The sequence below is a fragment of the Syngnathus leptorhynchus genome, chromosome 14 (assembly GCF_054491065.1).
Source record: "Syngnathus leptorhynchus isolate UIUO chromosome 14, UIUO_Slep, whole genome shotgun sequence".
NCBI lineage: Eukaryota > Metazoa > Chordata > Actinopteri > Syngnathiformes > Syngnathidae > Syngnathus > Syngnathus leptorhynchus.
Genome location: NC_141208.1, coordinates 2,678,171 through 2,697,935, shown reverse-complemented (window position 1 = coordinate 2,697,935; position 19,765 = coordinate 2,678,171). Strand labels below are relative to the sequence as shown.

Below are 19,765 nucleotides of genomic sequence, written 5' to 3'. Positions count from 1 at the left end.
AGATTTCTTGACTTTTGACTTCTCTAGTAGCCTCCAATTGCTACTTAAGCAATTTTAGATCTCATTCCCTTCTTTTTTAGAATTGAACAAGTGAGGCAAAGCAACCTCTCCAAAATATTACAAATCACGAATGTTTAAATTTAAAACGTTCTGTTGCATTTGGGGTTGAGCGGAAAGAGATTCCACTCCCTTACGAGAGAAGTCCAAGAACCAGCTTTCCCATTTATGTTTTCTTTTCTTTGCATTTGGCATGGAGTACATTCAATTATTCAATTGTAGAGGACACTTTAGTCCTGGGGTACCCAAGTCCGGTTCCTCAAGATCCTCGACCCAACCGGTTTCCTTGCTCCTACACACCTGATACAAATGATCCCAGCAAGCTTAGCAAAAACCCGATACCAAATCTGGTTCTTTGTATCAGGGTTGCAGTGGGGATCCATCTAGGACTGCTCTGCTTTAGAAGTCGCTTTGGTTCCTTTCCCTTGTTTAGGAAACAATCAAGGGAGAGGCCTCAGTTAGATGGATTCAATTGATCAAGGCATTTTAAGCTAATTAAGGTAATGCCATCAAACACACTTCAAGTGTTTAATTAACGGGAGACTCAAAAAACAAGTAAGGTTTCATTGAAAGCTCTTTGAGGATTTATCCTTATATGCTCGGCAAGCTTCTTGATATTTAATTTCAGGGGGAAAATGTGCACATGTTTTGGAATGATCCACGTTTCCGCGTTTGCCTCAAGGCGCCGGAGGAGGAGAAGGTAGCGGCAGTATCGGACAGAACAACTTTACGCCAGGAGGGGGAGCCGCATCCTCGGCTTCTAGGAGGCTCTTCACCAAGGAGCCCTGCCTTCCTCACGCAGAGGACGCTCTCGCATCCTCACGGCCCACTCCGGAGCCACGGAGAACCGCGGACCTCATCCGGGCGATGCTGCCCACCACGGACAGAGCTGCAGAGCATCTGGGGTGGACTCGGAACCGGCCGTCGCGATAGACAACGCGGACGCGACAACGGGTGATGGTCGCAGCAGCGTCGCGCCAATTTCCAGCATGAAATGCAACAAAAACGGAGAATGCAGGAGGGACTCGGGCACCGGGAGCCTGCGCTCGATCATCTCCAAGCAGGAGAAGCAGAGCGGCGGTGGCGGGTCGACGAGGGCCGAGGACGCAGGAAGCGCCAAGCGCGGTGCTTGTAACTCGACCACCGCCAGCATGGACGGCTCCATCACACCAGGCGGTTCCCTCACCGGGGGACACGCAGGCGACAGTGTTACCCCCGGAGCGAGCGGGGTGCCCGAGAAAAAGGACCCCAAGGTGTCCTTCTCCAACGCACCGAGCCGGAAAGCCTCCTCGTCCCTGCACGGGCCGAGCCAGACCCCGCAACCTCGGAACTCTGTCACTTTCCAGAAGCCGGAAGATGGACCCCAAATCGTCCCCGCCGAGGATGCAGAAACCCGAGGCAGCCAGGCCAGCTTCATGCAGAGGCAGTTCAGTAGTATGCTGCAGCCGGGAGTTAACAAATTCTCCTTACGCATGTACGGCAGCCAAAAGGCTGTGGAGAGGGAACAGGAAAGAGTCAAATCAGCCGGGAATTGGATTATCCACCCCTACAGTGATTTCAGGTAAGACCCTCGGTGTATGGGGGGTGGGGGGGTCCTCATTGTCCTCTACAACTTCATAGTGAGAAACCACATGCCATGACTTCTTGATGAAACACGCTAAATCCCAAACAACCTGTTGTCAGTCAAATGGACTTAAGAGAGTTGACGTCATAACTAAAATGGTTTAAGTCAAGTGTGTACAGTAGCACGTCTGGAATGGATGGCCTGCTAACACATCAAGCCACTCTTTGCATTGCATTGCGCTCCCGTGCAACCAAAGAGGGAAGCGCCCCAAATGCGAAATCATTTAACGCATCGTGTCATTCTTTTTTTTAAAATTATTATCAGATTGTGCTCTGCAAAAAAAAAAAAAATCCGATACCCTTGAGGTGGAGTATATATGGGTGCGCGCGCGGGATTCGCACAATAATGGAATGTCACCTTGAGCCAAAAGCATGCTCACTGGAGACATCCGCCTAGATCCTGCATCTTCATTTGTTTACCGATGCTTAAACAAGCAGCAGAAATGAAGACAAATATTTTGGAATGTCCAATACGCATGCCAAGAGGGCGATAACTTGATCTGTTCGTCTTTATACGTGCACTTGACCTATCAGAGGCTGAATTGCACCGGGCACTGGGAATGTGTCGTTTCGGCGGCGTGGCTTTTCAGAACCACTACGAGCGGACAGCTCCCCTCCTCGAACCTCTCCCCTCCCTCCCCTCGCCATTAACGTCTGGCCCATTTGTATCAGATAACACCGAGTCGGTAGACCACTTATGCGCTTTAAACTTGAGTTAAACATAGCTAGGAGACCGCAGGCAAGGCCACCGTGCAGAGACCTCCGCATCCCACGCAAAAAGACGAACCACAGCTGTCTTAACTCTCATTGTCATGCTAATGCATGCGTTGGGTTGAAGATCCAAAGTCGAGCGTGATCACCCAAGGGTGCTTATTACTGTTGCGATGGAGCGCAGGAGTTGGAGCTCGTTGCATAAGTCGCATGGTAGTGACTCAGCGCTGCACCTGTCCTGCAGAGAAGGCTGTGACGAGGGGGCTCATTTACCTTGACTTGCGCGTCACCAAAAAAAAAGCCTGAAAGTCAGCAGGTTCTGTGGACTGCATGCAAAACTCTTCAACAATGAAGTTGAATTTTGGTCCCTTATGACAAGAAACAATTTTGCAACATTGTTTTGGATCTTTATTAGACCAAAGCCCAAATTTTAGATAAGAGCGTAAGACGGTAGGAGAAAATACAATATGATTTTTTTTCTTTTTTGGCTTCAAGCTGTTTATGCCAGTTTGGAGTCAAACTAATCATAAAACAAAAAAAAAATTCATTTCAAGTCATGCTTTTAACCCAACCCTAACAAAAGTCTGTTAGCTAAATGCTAACTCATAATGGGAAATGCCATCGACGTGCTAACAAAACACGCATCAAAATAGCGGCATTTCGAACATCTCGTGGCCAACTGTGGAATCACAACCCAAAATTGGTTGTTGTCATATTAATAATTTTTTGGACCAATTCCCTTTGGGCATTTGATAATTTCACATTGCTTGTGTGATTTTTCTCTACTCCCCCTGCCCCACAAAAAAAAAAAATCTTGTGTTTTCAGTTTGTGAACATTTTTTTTTCCTTTCCATAGCAACAGTTTGGTCTTATCTGATTCCCTTTTTCTCCGTTTTTCAATTCCCCCCCCCCCATCCCCTAATGCCCGCTATAGGTTCTACTGGGATTTCACAATGCTGCTGTTTATGGTGGGCAACCTGATCATCATTCCCGTGGGCATCACCTTCTTCAAAGAAGAGACCACCACGCCCTGGATAATCTTCAACGTAGTCTCAGACACTTTCTTTCTCATGGACCTGGTGCTCAACTTCCGCACAGGAATCATCATTGAGGACAACTCGGACATCATTTTGGACCCTGAAACCATTAAGAAAAAATACCTAAAGACTTGGTTCATCGTGGACTTCATCTCATCCATCCCAGTGGATTACATATTCCTCATCGTGGAGAAAGGGATTGATTCCGAAGTGTACAAGACCGCTCGAGCCCTGAGGATCGTCCGCTTCACCAAGATTCTGAGTCTTCTGCGGCTGTTGAGGCTCTCAAGATTAATACGCTACATACACCAATGGGAAGAGGTGAGGCTTAATGATTTTTTTTTTTTTCACGAGGTCAACTTCTGGCACACAGGTTGAACATACCCCCGATTTAGCAGATGTCAAAAGGTCACAGATTAGCTGGCGTGTAACCAACAAACTGCTCATGCTCTGAGCTCCTCAGGGTTCAGTATTAATGTTCTCACCTCATGGTGAGTGCTGCATAATGTCAGCAGGATGTTTGAGCCTTAACAAACTTTGCATTCTAATGACTGTTATTGTCACGCCCCTCGCTGCGCCCACCTCCTTGTTTCTCACTGTCTGACCTGGAAATCCCACAGGCAGCATCAGGCAGTCTAATAAGCAGCCTATTATCAGGGCAAACACACTTAATCAATTAAGGCAGCGCTGAAAGAGCAAGTTGGACACATTGGGAATAACACTCACGGCGAGGTTGACTCCCATCAAAAAGTGGGATACGTTTGTTTTTTTCTGGAAAAGTTTTATGTGACGAAGAAGGGAAAAGTGCATATCACAATGATTTGAAAGAAAAAATATTTTCTTTGTGATCGGTTCAAAGAACATTTTGGAGGAGAAAAAAAAAAAAAAGGAACAGAAATGAGCTGGTTTACAATTATTGTTTCAATTTATTAAGTACAGTTCAGTTTGATTTCATGAATAAGTTCAATATATTAACATTTGGTCAACTTTGCTGCTGTAATTGTGGATTTTAAAATCCAGCAGGGAAGGTTAGCAAGGCTGTGGCGCGGCAGACAGTTTGATTTACTCCCCAAAAGATGCTCTTTGCCTACGCTGAGCCCCCGGGCACCGGCCCGACTCCAAGGAGAGGAGGTCCGGCAATGTCATGAGCTCCTTCGACTTTGCCTTTCTGCCACTATTGGCAGCGTGGTGTTGGCATTTTGCAGTGCTGAGCGCTGCGTCGGGCCTCCGCTGCTCACTTGACCTTTTGGATAATTGGATTTTTGAAAATATGATGTGACACACACACACACACACAGATTGATGCATGATGGGAAGTGATACTTGGCATGCATGGAGAATGAGAGTGGAGATGAGGGGTTGAGTGAGTGTCATCTCCCCCCTCCCCATCATGGAAAGTCTCATCACTTATTTCATTTGGGACCTTGTAGATTTGCTCCAACGCTCACATCGGACGCCGTGGAATTGCACTCGCAGCTAAAAACAATGGCAGCGGAAATCTGCTAAAGGTTAAACAGTCATTTAAGAAGTTGAACACGTGCCGTGTGAAGAGGACAGCCCCATTCCACTTGATTGGAAAGTATCACTTCTCCCTCAGCTGCACTGACCTATTTTCTTAGTCCTCCTTTGCATGAGGTGTGCTTCAAAATCGTTTCCTCCCCTAAGATTTTTCAAGATGCGGCCATTTTTTTTTTCCTGCTTTGACGTTGTAAGGTGACATTGAACTCCACTCATTTGACAAAAAATGCACCACTTTGGTCAACGGGAACACTTTCCAATTATTTATTGAATGTCAGGAGAGCACACAGAATCTGCTGTTGGCCACAGCTCACACCCAAACACTCACACACCTATTTGTTGATGTCACACACACACTCCAGCAGGCTACACAGGCGGGTCCTCCTTAATAAACAGGAGGTGAAAGTTGATTGGCTAAAGTCTTTGTCCACTGTATGATTGACATCGAAGAAGACACAGACTATCAGTTGTTAAGGGTCATAATGGTCCCTGTCCATCATGTGTGCGTACAGTGTCGGTCCTCACACATGATGGCATGTGTGAGTGTGTGTCCATAGGCTTGTGTGAGACTGGAATGAAGAGTGTGTGTGTGTATTTGAGAGTGCTCCCTGCTGTGTGTGTGATGCGGGACTGATGGGAGCTTGTCATCCCTGCTCATTTATCAAACGGTGTAATCTTAAGGAGACCGAGAAGCTGAGCAGGTTTCTGTTTCTGTGTGAAATTTCAATGCGGGTGCTCGACAGTTATTTGCAAAAAAAAAAAAAAAAAGCATCCTCACTGTGGAATCGATTCTTGTCGGATTTTCATGATGTCGCTACCGCACTTTAGATCTTCCATATGACCTATGACCTGGCCAGTGCTGTGATGCGGATCATCAACCTGATTGGCATGATGCTGCTGTTATGTCACTGGGATGGCTGCCTCCAGTTCCTGGTTCCCATGCTGCAGGAGTTCCCCTCTGACTGCTGGGTGTCCCTCAACAAAATGGAGGTGAGAAATCAATGTCGTCTCGAACTTCCACGGACCAACAAAACTGTGAGAGCGATAACACCGCATTTAACATGCTTGCTCCTTATTCACCGATGAGTCACACTGACGAGGGGAAAACGGCTAATCGGGCCCAAATGGCTGCAGCTCAGTTCGAGATTTTTAAGCACGCTGCGTGAATCCCCCCCCTGAGCTTCAACATGGTGTGGTGACCACAGGAAAGATAAAAGAGGAGAAGGAATATACTAGCTGGACAGCTGGGTTCTTTGTTGCCATGCATCTCGCTGAGAGATAAAAGCTGCTTGTCTGTCGGCCTTTTAGCGCGTGTGAGGAGACCACGGGCACACGGCCAAATGCACTTTTAAACAGATTTGTTTTTTTTCTTCCTCCGTCTAGTTAAAATCACCTACTGCCCTTTGATTTGAGCTTTGCTGTCACTTTTGTTTTTACAGCAAACACCAAAATGGGAAGTTAATGAGATCATAAAACAAGATGCCGTCTTCTTTTACCGTTGTAAACTTACACGGCCGAGTGAAGGATGACTCGGCTCAGTCTGAAGTCGCGAGGCCACGACGTCTCTGATTGACAGGACGCTGACGTTCTCGACAGACGGTCTCCAGAGAGCCGTCACTCTCAAAGTAAAGAAACGCTCTGGCGTGGGGCAGCCTAGCTAAAGCCACCTGAGACCAGCACCCTATTGAGTGGCTGACAACTTGTAACATTAGCCATTGTGTTGCAGCCAGGTTATCCATCTACAGTGGCTTTGGTGGCCCTCGAGCAGGACCCATGGAAGGCGTTGAGAACATTGTGTAACACTAGATGACATCCAGCCAACCAGTAATTGGATTCGGTAGAACTTGTAACACCTCAGGGACTGAGGCAGTTTTCATTATGTACTACAACTTTTAACCATTCATTTCACTTGGTTTAGCGATAGGGAGCCTCGGCCGTCACAACGATTTAAAAGGTGTAGTGATGTCCAAAAGGACCACCGTTAAAACCAAGAAGCAATTTGGGCACCGTTGCTTCGGCGGAATATTTTTTTATTTCGCATCGAAGGAGGATTAGACCTATACAAACTATTTATTTGCATCATTTCGGGAATCTCGGCGACATTTAAATGAATAAATGATTCACAAAATTAGCTGGGAAATAAATCAAGTCTAAATAATAAATCCTTTTTTCTTTTCCATTTCCAATTTTGCGGACCACCTGCAATACCGCCACGGACCACTAGAGACAATCACTTGACAATTCCTTTATCAATAAAAAAACATTCAGAATTAGCAGGTATGGTTGGACAAAACCATGCAGCACAAGGAGAACTTAGGTATTCACTATGCTACAAAAAAATCGCAGAAGATAATCAATGGCACTTTCATGTTCCATTAAGTGTAGCGCCTGAGCCGGGAGGTGATTAGCTTAGCATAAAATGTCTCTCAAAGTGCAAAGATAGCAGCACCTCCAGCCGAGCTGTAATGCATAGTTAAGTTTATTGGCCCCCAAAAAATTGCCCTAGTGAGACATTAGAGGAGGAAAGTGCAAACCATACTTACTGCAGTTACAAAAAAAAATTTCTACAAATGTGCAAAGCCATTTCATAGAGAACATATGAATCGCTCGAAATAATCACCATTGGGATATTTTTAGAGAAACATAAACAAAACCCAGCCTGATCAAAAGATAATCCTCGATTTTTGTTCGCCACGTTCCAATCAATAAAATGTCCAAAGAGGCATTTTGAGCTCATCAAAAAGTCGATGCGCAACTGATGGAGATGTTGATTAGCAACAAAAGCAGCAATATTTCCCAAATGGAACCCTCTTGGGAGAACTGTTGAGACTCCCTCCACTCTCTTGACGGAGCTATTTCAGAATCCAAGTGCTCATTGTTCATCTATTATTCAATCTGTTGCACTCCACTGTTTCTCTTTCAGTTTCCACATCCACTATTTAGCCTCAGCCCACTTGGTGGAGCTGTGTTTATTTTTGGAGGCGCCGTCGCTGTAGGCCCGATAACATGATTGGTCTTTCTGTTGTTTGTATTTCTTCTTTGGCTCTGAGGCTACATTTACACCAAGTTCTCGGCGGACATGGCAGCGGATTTTTTTTCTCTCTCCTCTGAATGCATCTGACGACCAGAGTCAATGTTATACAGCTTTTTAACCGGATGTATTTAACAACCTCTCGTTATCGTTTTCCCCCCCGAGGACGTTATTTCTCATCCTCGGCGTTCAGTTGACGAGGCCTCGGAGAATTCCCTCTCCTCTCCCTTCTTTGTCTTTGTAATGCAAGCCTGCCCCTTGAGTTCTTATTTGTCTAAGTGCTTTTCCATGACCCCGCTGTTCCCCCAGGCCTTATTTTTTTCTCCTCCGCTCACCTTCAAAACATAATTTTTTTTTCATTTCCACAACACATTTGACTCATTGATTATCCTTCCTTTTTTTTTTTTTCTTCTGATCAGAACGACACCTGGTCCGAGTTGTACTCCTTTGCCGTCTTCAAGGCAATGAGCCACATGCTGTGCATCGGATACGGCCGTCAAGCCCCGGAAAGTTTGTCCGATATCTGGCTCACCATGTTGAGTATGATTGTGGGAGCCACTTGCTACGCTGTCTTCATCGGCCACGCGACAGCCCTCATCCAATCCCTGGACTCCTCCAGACGGCAATATCAAGAAAAGGTCAGTCAAAGAAATTCATTGTTTCCTCAAATTAGCCACGTCTCACTGTCTCATAAATAGCCCGAATCACCTCGTTGACAACATTTTTTTCTTCCCTTGAGTGATTTTATAATCTATTGAAGCAGACTAATTGGCAACTATAAATAGCCAAGGCAATAAACACTCCATGGACACAACGTGAGTGGTTTGCATGTTTGTCTCGTAGTTTCGAGGTCCCGGGTGCAAATCTAAGCTCCATAGAAAATGGATGGATTAAAGATGTTTTTTTTTTATTACTGCGGTTGTGGTTTGCAATGGTTTACCACAATGTTTCGGATATGTTGGTTATCCTCATTAGCCTAGAAAAAAAAAAAATCTGTATTATTTTCCTCAGCCACTTGTTAACTGAGTTGATGATTAGATTTGGGTGAGCTGAATCTGGTCCTCCATTTTAAAACTGTGAAGTAAACGTAGTTAGATGGCTCAGTGGGGAAACAGCACAGCTTGCGAAATACAAAATGTGAAGACTTGTAAAAATCTGCTGTAGGCCACTACTCACACTCACACTGACCTCTGCCATTACTCCACACCGCTTTAAGGCACACATCCAACACACAAATACTACAACACGTACAGTAATTACATTTGAAGCTTTTTATTACATTTCATTACGTTTTACAACACGGTGCTATTGTTCTTAATTAAAAACACTCAAGGGACTTTATTTCAATGGGAGACATTGATTTGCTACAGCATATGAGTCAATTAAAGCAGAATGTAATAAAGGTACCACTTTATTAGCATCAGAGCGTGTTTCTGTCATGCTATCGGATACACAATGAACGAGGATGGCGAGATCAGAGCTGCAGTCGCGGCCTGTGCAGGAAACAGAGCAGCCTCTCTGTTTCTAAGCAGAGTCTCTTCAAGTGGGGTGCAGGGTTCGCTTCTCGCTCCCAGCAGCCAATCAGAGGCCACGGGTGTGTTCAGCCAGGTAGAGGCTACACAACGCCAGGGGCGGAGCCTGCGTGGCGGCGCTAATGTGATGATGTGGAAAGGAGACAGAGGGACGAGGGGCGGGGAGAGTGTGCGATATGATGTCCCCCTTGGGCAGCGTTGGAATTGATGAGGCAGCAGACCTGTGTGTCCTGCCAATGTCATCTCCAAGGCAGTGTCGTTAAACATGGCCGCCTCCCCGAATTTAGTTGGAGACAGAGGTGACTCGGGATACAACATGACCTACATGCGAGCTGGACTTTTTGCTCGGGACATGAGTGCATCCATCTGTAAGAAATATTGAAGAAACATTAAAGATACTCCATTTTCACACCATAACTGCCAAAAGCAAACAATACACCAAAGCTCCAATGCATCATGGGAATGACTGGGATGACCTATTGAGCCTCCTTGTTCCCTCTTTTTAATTTCTTTTCACCCTGCATCCCTTAATGTCTTTATTTGCCCTATCGCTGGCTCTCTTGCTTTCTCTTCCTCTTCGCTGGTGGTGTCCTTGAGAGATGCAGTGTTGTACTGCTAGCTGGCTGCTACAGGGAGCGGCATGGGGGAGGGAGGGGGAGGAGGGTGTTTGGGTAACGTGGGAGATGGAGAGGCCTTGTTGTCACAAGGAATCCTCGTGCACTGCAAATAGTGGCTGGGCTATTTTACACTGTTTACATTGCTTTTGTCAGCGTTTATTCATGGCCGGCGTGCGTGTTGTATCTTGATTTCTTCACTTTCACAATTGCGGATTTTGTTCAATGTTTGGACACGGAACCGTATTTTATTGGAACCATATATATTAGGTAGCATCCTGTGATTGAGCATCTTATAAAAATTCAAATAAATTTGAATTTGGTTGATTAGTATGTAAAGTGATTCATGTCATTTAGTGTATGGATTAGTGTTGTTCTTGAGCACTTTGAGCTTACTAAATCAACAGTGAATTCTATTAAGATGTAAATGCGAGTAACACTGGCTTTGCTGCCAATTTGATATCATAATGATGAAAAAAATAAAAACATACACACCCTAAAAGTAGATTTAAAAAGGCGGTCTGCGCCGTTGTGGGCTTGAACTTTATCGATTTGCTGGGCTATTTCATCATTAAAGTTGAATCTGCTCTCTTCTCGTGTTGCCGGGCCAACTCCTCACAATTCCCAGGACGAGCGAGACACTGTGCAGACTGGATGCAGTACTTGACAGGAAGCAAGAATGTTTTCTTCCTGTCTCCATGCGTCTGTCACAACAGCGCTCTCTCCGTCTTCTGCCAACCAGACAGCCTGTCACTGATCACTCCAATTATCCCGAAACAGGCTGACCTTGCAAAGATCTTAAGTCAAACCCAGCCCCACATGATTTTTTTTTTTTATATACAAAAGCAGAATGTGCGTATGAGGTTCAAATTCACATCAGTCGCCTTTGGTTGGCTTTTTTTTTTTTCTCATTTAAAGAGATTTTATTGAGGGCGAGACCCCACAGAATGTTGATCCTCCCCACATGCACTTTTGTGAATAAATGTCAGACAAGACAAGCTCCGACTTAGCCGCTATCTGATGTTCCTCTCTTTGGTGAATGTGCTTTATAAGATAATGAGGCGATTTAGCCAGGAATGAATTATACATTCTCATGGCCGTCTGGGATGAGCCTGAATTCGAATTTCTGTTGTGGGAGAAAAGTGCAGGCGGATAAAGTAAAGGAAAAGATAATGCTTCAATGGCTCACTGAATGACAAATTGCAATGAGTTGCTAATATGGATGACAAAAAGTCAGCAGAAAGTTGAGCTGCCACATACGTCACCCAAGTGACACCGAATGGACGTCATTTTCTCTCATTTGTTGTCAGTCCCGCCGCGACCGGCTAATTGCTTGCTCCATCTCCTCTGTGAAACTTCATCTTTTTTGTTTTTGCACACCGTGTCCAGCACAATGTAAATGCGGACCTGAAGGTAGATTAGATTGCCATAGCAACACATGGAAGCTGAAATCTGATTGGACAGCACAGAGAGAAATACGCTAAAACGACGATATCATGGGAATACAATTTCATGGAAGAAATATTCCATGTAGGTCATTGCTCCTGAAAATTCCTATCACTCTTGAACATCCTCAGTCAGAGCTCAAAAGGGGGTCAGGTGCCGAACATCAGAGAGCGTCAGGTTCTCCTCAACACCTTTCAACGGCTCCATTTTGCTAGCAATCAGCGCCTCTTTATTTACACTATGAAAAAGACACCAGCTGCAACGCTTATTTTGACACGTCGGCTAAAACTTGCCACACGCTTGGCTTCTTCTGCACTTGTCGAGAAAGTGACTCATTCATGCAGGTGAGACTTGTGAAGGTATCGCACCATTATATTGTCCCCTCATCTGGAACAATTCATGACATAGTCATTCTGGACCACCATCAAATTGGAGTCCAACCCTGAACTGCTCAAACCTGGAGAAGATATGTTAGCATACATATAGAAGTATGCTAACAGTTAGCATATCTTCTATCTAACTAGCTGACTAACTTCGCTGCTAACTACTAACCACAGTCTGTGGTTGTTTTTGCCCTCCTCCCTTATTTTTCTTCTCCATCTTCCGTCGCGTCTGCTTTAATTCCATCCGCGTGACATCAGCGATGATGCCCAATGTGTTCTAATGGCTGTGCGTCAGAGGCTATAGTCATCCGCCAACTGTGATTCATTTAATGTTCCTCTCTAGTCCCTGAAACTGAGAGACTATTCATAACAAGAGCTGTACAATTTCTGTATGGTCCATATGAAGTGGAAGCAATCACTCTAAAAATGAAGTGGACTCCCCTTGAGCTGAAAAGATTTACAGTGTAGGACATGTAAGCGAACATTGGATTAGCGCACAATGCTAATTAGGATCAGGAGGCTAATCTCAGCAAGTCACAAGAAATCATTCCCACATCGATGACACATTTTATAGGGAAATAAAAATGGACCAATACTTTGTAACAGTACTTAAAGAGATAAAGAGTTAGATGACCTTCTAATACGCTGACTTGTCATATAGTGCTTTTCTTTTTTTTACTTTTCAGATAGCGGCTTTGCTATTAGAAAGTGCTCCATTTAGCTCAACTATACAGTCTGCCTGTTCTGTTTTCTGCCTCATTTATCATCTGTCAGCAAACTGTCGGTAAACAGCGGAGGCCCTTTATTATTCGGGGTTAGTGACCGAGCCCGACCGCTTATAGTGAGTCTCGGCGACTAATTGACGCTCTCCCCGATACGATTATGATGAGGGGTTGTTGATCGATCTCCTGCGTGAGTCCGTTGATGCCTCGACAATCCAGCCTCATGAAAGGAGCGGCTTCCATTAGGGCCAATTGTGTTCTCTCCCACAACGGCGCAAGCAACCATTTTTAAATAGCCGCATCTACGGAAATAACAATAATGAAAAAAATAACTCTGGCGTGAAAATAGGGCCCACAAAATTGTCAATGCGGGGGAATATCAGCGTGGCTGTTTTTGCGTATTAGCTTAATGAAAGACTCTAATTTGCCCATGTGTCAATTTAGTAAACGCAACTGGATATTCGCGCCATATATATATTTATATTATATATGTACCATATAAGTGACCAATCCAGGATGTATCCCACCTTTCTGGATAAGCTCCAGTTCACCCACGACCCGAATGAGGACAAGCACTATAAAAAATGGATGGATGAATACGATCTATTATTCATGTGTGCATTTTAGCAGAACAATTGCCTGACATGAGTCGATTTCATTTTGCGCAATGGCAGATAAAAAAAATGAAAGCCTGTTTTTGATTTTAAATAAAACATCCTAAGGTTTTGATAGGATATTCATAATTTTAGGGATGATTTTTGATCTGATTAAATTGTTTACCATCCAGTGGGGGTTTACAGAATACTAACTTTATCCAACCTGCTCCTTTCTTTAGTACAAACAAGTGGAGCAATACATGTCCTTCCACAAGCTGCCTGCCGACTTCCGTCAGAAGATCCACGATTATTACGAGCACAGATACCAGGGCAAGATGTTTGACGAGGAGAGCATTTTGGGAGAACTCAGCGAGCCCCTCCGAGAGGTGAGACGCGGGAATGCCATCGTTTGCCGTTATCTTTGAAGGCATCACATCTTACTCATCGTTCCGCCTTCAGGAAATTGTCAACTTTAATTGTCGCAAGCTGGTGGCGTCCATGCCCCTGTTTGCCAACGCCGAGCCCAACTTTGTCACGGCCATGTTGACCAAACTGCACTTTGAGGTATTTCAACCACATGATTACATCATACGGGAGGGCACCATCGGGAAGAAAATGTATTTCATCCAACACGGAGTCTGCAGCGTCATCACCAAAGGAACACTTGCGATGAAACTCTCCGATGGCTCATATTTTGGAGGTAAGCGTTCTGGTTGTGGTACAAAGCAGAGCTTTTTTTTATTTTATTTTTTTAATTCCACACATTATTCCAGAGATCTGTCTGTTGACGAGAGGCCGACGCACGGCCAGCGTCCGAGCAGAGACGTACTGTCGACTCTATTCTCTGTCTGTGGACGACTTCAATGAGGTGCTGGAAGAATATCCCATGATGAGACGAGCTTTCGAGACGGTGGCTATCGACCGATTAGATCGCATAGGTAAGATTCTTCGTAAATACTAAACGCGATCTAAAAATTTCATTGACAAGCATTTGTGCAATTTGAAACTCTGGTTGATTGAAAATCTAAAAGACATATCCAATATTTTGTTCTTCTCTTCTTCAGGTAAAAAGAATTCCATCCTGATGCACAAAGTTCAACACGATCTCAACTCCGGCGTCTTCAACAACCGTGAGAACGAGATGATCCAGGAGATTGTCAAGTTCGACCGTGAGATGGTGAAGCTGGTGGACCTGCAACGGCCACGGGCGATGTCGATGACGCCTTCCATCGGCGGTATCTTCGCTCCCCCTGGCCAACAGTCGCAAAGCGGTTCGGCTATCGCCACCCTCCAGCAGGCCGTGGCCATGAGCTTCTGCCCTCAAATGGCGAATCCGCTGGTGGGTCCGGGAACTTTACAGTCTCCTCGTATGGTGCGAAGGTTCCAGGTGATGCAGAACTTACAAAGCCCGGTCTCCATGTCTCCTCTTCAATCGCAACCCCCTCAGACGTTCGGAGGAGCATTTGGATCCGCCGTCTCCAGCCCGCCCGTCCAGAGCCCCTTAGCGGCTTCAGGACGGACTTTCCAGTACATGGCCAGCGTGGGCCCGTCGGGGTCCCAGTTGTCCTTAGTACAGCACCACGTACCCAGTCCCACACAGACCCAGCAGAGGCCCGCCTCACACAAGAGCACCCACTCCCTCCACACGGGGAGCTTGAGCCAGGATAGCCGAGCACTGTCCGCCTCCCAGCCTTCGCTTCCCCAAGAGGGAGTGGCGCAAGCCGCGTCTGCCGTCCCCAGCCCTCCTCCCTCCACGCGCACCTCCAACACCTCCATCGGACCCCCGCACCCCAACCTGCCCGGGCCCTCTGGGGTAGGGAGATCGGCGGGCGCTCAACAGAGGGTAGCCTTTGCATCCACGCCTCCTCCTAGTGCTCCTGCCGCGACTGGGCCAGGAGCTGCAGGATCAGGTCCCCCGGACTCTGGCGTTCCCAAGAAAGATTCCATCGTCAGCCTTCCGGAGCTAGACTCTGCCAGATCTCGGCTGTCTTCCAACTTGTGACCCATTTGAGGAAAGAGGCCTTTTTTGTAGGTGAATCTGTTTGTTTGTTTGGGGTCCGCCAGATCCCAACGACCAATCGGCCGTCCGGTCGGTCATCGGGCCTGGATGTCAGCTGAGGGAAGACGCGTCTCAAAGTCACGGCGGGCGAGGAGAAGTCTATCCGATGAAACGAGCATAACGTGAGGTTGAACTGGTCTGTGGCAAGCCGGCACCTTTTCTTCTTAGTATCACCCCTTACACTCTGCTTCCAAACACCAACTGTATATCGCTGTCTTTACTGTCAAGATATTTAGATGATTAATGTAACATTTGCATACTGTGTAGAATCCATACGATGCAATCTAGCAGGAGCAGGACTTGAAACATGAAAAATCAGGGACTCGAGGTCAAACGACAATGACGTTTTCAAATGTTGAAGTGTTTTGAGTGCATTTTATTTTTCCCGTATAAGCTGTCGTAGCAAAAGAACACATTGCTCTTCATTTTTTTCTTTCAGATAGTAATGGACCAAAAAAAAAAAAAAACCCACAAAAACAAAAAATCAAATCATGTTGTAGACCGCTGGTCGATCTTACATTGAAATGTAAATATTTGATGAAAAAGAGTACGGAGGAATATGATATTCATTGTATCTACCCAAACCAAAGTTGAGCTCGAACACAAAGTCTGGTTGTGTCTGTATCAACTAAAAAAAAAAAAAAAAAAAAATGAAACATAGAAGAAAATGCCATTTATTTAACTGCCTTGATTCAATGTTAGAAGCCATATATTTGGTTTGTGCGTTTGTTGATATATATGTGGGCGTACGTCGGTGTGCGTGAGTTTGTTTTGGGCTTTTTTGTTTTCGGAGAATGAACTCGCTCTCTCTCTCTCTCTGCTTCGTCAGGGCTTCTTGATTAGTTTGGCGTGCTGACAGCGTCGCTGACCACCTCTCGCAAAAACATCCGCCAAGTGGCCCGACCTTTGCTCAGCATTGCGATTGTAAGGCAAAAGGCGTTTCAATAATCTCAGCTTTATAGAAAGGAGACGTCGGAGAACATCACATATTGTAAACTTGCTTGGTTTTTTTTGTCTCGATTTATGAACACATGCAATATAATTCTGCAATACTCTACCCCGCCTATATATAAATATATATGAATATAGATATCGAAAACATGTTGTACAGGAAAGTGATTTGTTTTTCCTTGATTTGGATGGTGAACTTTTTCAAGAATCCAGCAGCTGTTGTGGCTTCACTTGAGCTATTGTAATTCAATGACCATGTTGTTACCTTAACCAAAAATCTTTGAAGGCTGTGCAGTATCAGGAAGGAAAAAAAAAAAAAAAACTAGAGACGGGAAAAAAACAACAACCCCACAATCTGGATCATTCAGAGTGACAAGAATCCACATTGGTGATTCTGCTCCGAGTCCAAATCGTCCCCCCCCCCCCAAACTACAAATGAATGTCTCAACATTGATGACGATCTGAGGATTTGCGTTGAGGCTTTGCTTGTATTTCTCCTCAAATTATTTCCAACCTTCTCTTACTGAATGTACGCCATACGCGAAAGAGGACAGCTAATCAGATACGAACTGCCATGTAAATAAAGGGACGATGGTTTGAAGAGGCTTTTATGACACAAAGGGGGTTGCTGCTGCTGCTGCGTGTCCTTTTAAGAAAACTTGACGATGCTTCTCCAGGTTGCTGTGTTTTGCTATCACCGACATCCCATCACCACATCAAACCATGTTCCGAGGTGGAAAACTAGCTAGTAGGAGGAGGAGATGTCATTATTAAGCACCTCGTGTTGCACTACAACCTTGTGATCATAATGAAAATCAATGCTCCATTTTCCTACAACGCTTCTCCCGGCCCCATTATGTGGTTAACTTGTCGAAAAGTGGATTCAATTCTGGCTGGGATCAGCAGATGATTTAGCGGATTGGCAAACAAGGCGTCCTTTTCAACATCCCCCCCCCCCCCCCCCCCGTTAGCATCGATCCGGAGCTAAACTAGTAAAACTGATGCCATGGACTTTTCACTCAGGTTTGCTTCCTTTGGAGAGAGATGTATTGATCGCTGCAGCCAAGTGGGTTATTGATTGATACCCACTTGTTTGTTCTCCCCATAATCAACATGTGACTCATTTGAAATGAACCCATTTGAAATTAGTCCTGCAGTGATGCGACCATTTTAGTTTTTTTAAAACCACGTCTTCTGAATCTGCTCTTGAAACAAGGTTTAGGTGATTGTTTTCAATCAAAGGGCTTCATCTCATAGCTTGAAAACACTTTTTTTTTTTTTTTTTTAATTGTCATGTAAACATGGTGGGTCCCGACCCGGCGGCCCTATTCATCAGCAACTTTCTATTGCTTTTTTTTTCCTATGGGAAAGGTACAGTACATGGCGAAAGGCCAATACGATTGTGAATGAATCGAGTCCGTAGCTCGTGGTGTGCTTCGATAACTGTCGCGTTGCAATCAATTGGTCCTCTTCCCTGTTCCTTTTTGTGCTACAACCAGAGTTTGCCCTATTAAGCTGCTAGCAGGACTCTACTGATATGATTTGAAGTGGGTCCACAGTCAGTGAGAGCAAAAACGACGGGAGAGCTAAAAAAAAAAGCTAATGTTTCAGGCAATATCAGACAATTGCATTGCATCCGTCCAGTAAGTAGTTTGTAAATCACTCCCACGGAAAGGATGACCGACCAGAACAAGAACCCTTGACCGTCACGGCCAAGCAGATTCGATTGGACCTTTCTGTCAGGTGGTGTGAGAAGCTCTCATATTTGTTTGACACTGACTGACAATTCTTGAGAGTATCAAAGACTCAAAGCTCTCATTTGTTGCCGTACCAGATATAAAAGGTACCGAATGCCTTGGTGTTGATATGTTAGCAAATCAGGGTCTTTCTTTTCTTTCTACGTGTCCTCTGATTTGTTCGTACAGTTGCTTTTACAATGTATATAACTTGTGCCTAGTGTATATCTAGTTTCCACATAGTCTATTTTTGTGGTATGTATGTGCCTGTAAAAATGCAAATATGTGTTTTGGTTTTTAACTTGCAATATATATGTAAAAAGGAAGAAGAAGAAGAAGAAGTAGAAAAAAAAAAACGCAGCTGAAAACTAGTATTGCTAACTTAAAAATGACAATGTCAGTATTTATAATTTTCCCTGATTTGGGGAAATCACAAAATTGCACATTTTTGTTGGTTTGAGCCTTCCAACACCATACGCGCTGTACTCGGTCATTTCATGTTCTGTATATATGGTATACATAGAAATGGGGTACACATTGTTGTGTTTTTACCACAACCTGAACTATTTTATACAGTGAGAAGGCTTCTGGTGGATATCAAAACCTTAGTTTGAACGACCAAATTGCAATGAAAATAAAACCAGTGGAGTATGCACAGTCGAGATCAAGTAGGCACACAATGGAAAATTGCTGCACAGCTTTTTTTAAAAAAAAAAAAAAAAATCTTAAACAACGATGTTGGTTGCACCCTGCTCTCACGCATCACAAACTTGTCTGCTAATTTGGTTTCTTGCATGCTTCTTCAATTTCACAAGTGGGACCTTCAAATCTAGAAATTCTCGTGCGCAACAATTTCATTTAACAGTTGCAACCTTTTGTGTCGTAGCCCGTTTAGCTGACCTAAGCCTTTCTCTCCGTTTCAGGACTCGCTCTATGGTGTGCTTGAGTTTGTGCGTATGTGTGCGTGCGTGTTCCTGTGCCTTTCCTTCGATAATGTCGGTCCCACTTGAGAATACCGTTCTATTTAGGGAGAGCTTGAAATACACACGAGCGAGCAAAAGTCGGACAGTTTGACACAATCGCCCCAACTCGATTATCCGAAAGAACGAAACTGTGTAAATCTGCCGCTCCAGCACACGCAAGTAGCATTCCGTAGTCTCGGCCCTCTAACCCGGAGGTACTTTACCAGCAACATGTAGAAAAACAGCACAGACTATACCACGCGAGAAATGTCGTCGCCCTTTTGGTTGGGAGGGGGGTCGGGCAGTCTACGACCATCTTCTGCTTTCAAACAACTCCGGCCGTGTCTAAGTTGATCCAAACGAAGCTGCTCACGCTCGGTTTCCCCAAACGGCTGTCACGTCCGCCACCTCTGCTAAAACCGACAACACGGAGCCACGCCCCGGTCTCTCTCAATAAGCTGGTCTGTCAGTCAGTGGCAATGTTGTTTAAGCGTTCGTAAAAAAAGACGATTACATTGATGTGCAATAAAAAGATGAGCGCATTGGCATAATGATCTCTGTGTACGCGTGGATCTTTGCTCATTGGTGCTTTTTTTTTTTTTTAAATACGTCCCCTCAAAGATCCTGCAAACATGCCACAAACACACACACACACACACCTCAACCTTATAAATCAGCCAGTGGGCCCATCAGATGAAATCTTTCTCTGCAGACAGAGGCTCTGCTGCATCCCTGATGAGATGTCTGCGCTCAGTCCAAGGGCTTTGGCTAGCTATAGCGTGTGTGT

At 45.0% G+C, this 19,765-nt stretch overlaps 1 protein-coding gene across 3 annotated transcripts; it reads left to right on the top strand.

The window, feature by feature from the left end:
* The first annotated feature begins 372 nt into the window (after positions 1 to 372).
* On the top strand, positions 373 to 19,477 carry LOC147045945 (potassium/sodium hyperpolarization-activated cyclic nucleotide-gated channel 2). 3 transcript variants are annotated; one of them, XM_085930422.1, is made up of 9 exons: positions 373 to 557; positions 740 to 1,618; positions 3,326 to 3,749; positions 5,775 to 5,936; positions 8,397 to 8,615; positions 13,510 to 13,656; positions 13,730 to 13,970; positions 14,044 to 14,208; positions 14,335 to 19,477. In XM_085930422.1, the coding sequence occupies exons 2-9, from the start codon at positions 1,047 to 1,049 to the stop codon at positions 15,270 to 15,272; spliced, it is 2,868 nt and encodes a 955-aa protein (XP_085786548.1). In that variant the 5' UTR covers positions 373 to 557; positions 740 to 1,046; the 3' UTR covers positions 15,273 to 19,477. The 3 variants fall into 3 exon arrangements, with proteins under 3 accessions (XP_085786548.1, XP_085786547.1, XP_085786546.1); XM_085930421.1 differs by having other exon boundaries at positions 686 to 1,618; XM_085930420.1 differs by having other exon boundaries at positions 373 to 612.
* The last annotated feature ends 288 nt before the right edge of the window (positions 19,478 to 19,765 follow it).